The sequence below is a fragment of the Rhagoletis pomonella genome, unplaced genomic scaffold, assembly GCF_013731165.1.
Source record: "Rhagoletis pomonella isolate Grant_MI unplaced genomic scaffold, Rhpom_1.0 Rhpom_scaffold_00006, whole genome shotgun sequence".
NCBI classification, from domain to species: Eukaryota; Metazoa; Arthropoda; class Insecta; order Diptera; family Tephritidae; genus Rhagoletis; species Rhagoletis pomonella.
In genome coordinates, this window is record NW_023458560.1 from 80,059,901 (window position 1) to 80,061,003 (window position 1,103).

General features: G+C 42.9%; 1 protein-coding gene across 1 annotated transcript in view; it reads right to left on the reverse strand.

The window, feature by feature from the left end:
• Positions 1–6: 6 nt before the first annotated feature.
• LOC118741404 overlaps positions 7–1,103 on the reverse strand; it is a 12,801-nt gene continuing 11,704 nt past the window's right edge. Inside the window, exons 2-3 of the mRNA XM_036473372.1 lie at positions 344–547; positions 7–233 (exon numbers count right to left, since the gene is read on the reverse strand). Of these exons, the coding sequence (XP_036329265.1) occupies positions 22–233; positions 344–547 (416 nt within the window). The 3' untranslated portion in view covers positions 7–21. The remainder of the gene's footprint in view (positions 234–343; positions 548–1,103) is intronic.

A 1,103-nucleotide genomic window follows, 5' to 3' on the forward strand; every position in this document is an offset into this window, starting at 1 on the left:
TTTCCTTTCATTCTGCAATTTTTAAAAGCGCACAGCTTTGGCCAACGCCAGTGGCAACAGTTGACTTAGCCACGTGGCCAGCTGTTGCCCACTGCCATTGCACTGATCGGCGAGACAATCCTGACAGAATATTCGCTTAACATTATTCTCGGTTGGCTCCTCCATGCAATGCTCCAGTGAATCGGATTTGTTGGTGTAGTAGCAGAAGCGTTTCGTAATCGTTTTGCCATTGACTTTATTGGAGATAAATACCGGCAGAAGAAAATAAAATTTTAGTGATCTTATTCAGTTGCATGTATGTAAGTACATATGTTTGTATGGCTGTATCAAAAGGGCAACTTACTTTCTTCAACAGTTTTACGACAAACGGGTCGCTCATGCTCCGAGTGTGTGGTGCTGCTGCAATTTCGCAAAACGCTGATATTGTGTTCCTTCATCACTTCCGGTTTGGGAATGTTATCCTCATCGAAAGTGACATCACAAAAGTCCTCCGCTCCAATTGTTTCAGAGCTGCAGTGCCAGCACTCCAGTTGCCTTGGTTGATTGGCTGTAAAGTAAGAATAGGAAAAAATATAAATAGACGTTAACAGACAATTCTATGGAAAAATATGTAGGTATGTTTGTAATCGGTTTAAAACAGCATAAAAGGACGATCGTTAAATCTTCATAAGTCTATAAGATATATCTGAAATGGAGCTCACCATTTAGTTGCCTAAGTCGAGCCTAAATTACTTACTTACGTTTGGGTGTAGATTATTTGCAGCAAGGAGGCTTTAGCTACCAACAATGGCGTAATTTCAAATACGTCGGATTAAAGCTACTTGTTTGGCCCCCTCCAGCCGGTGTGACATAGCTGGTGATGAGGCCAAGAATGCCAATGTCGTCCGCATGCGTCACGGCTTTCAGAGAGCCACTAGTCAACACACCGCGGCTGCTGCGAGTAGTGAAATGGGAGTCCGCAGACCCTGGAGCAGTTTTGGTTTCGATATTGTAGAAGTCCCCAAGGTCCTCTGATTGTTAACTTTTCAGCGAATCCAATCGGTTTTGATTTTTTGTCCGCCATATTGGGTCCGCCATTTTAAATTTTTCAAATCTGGCTTCAT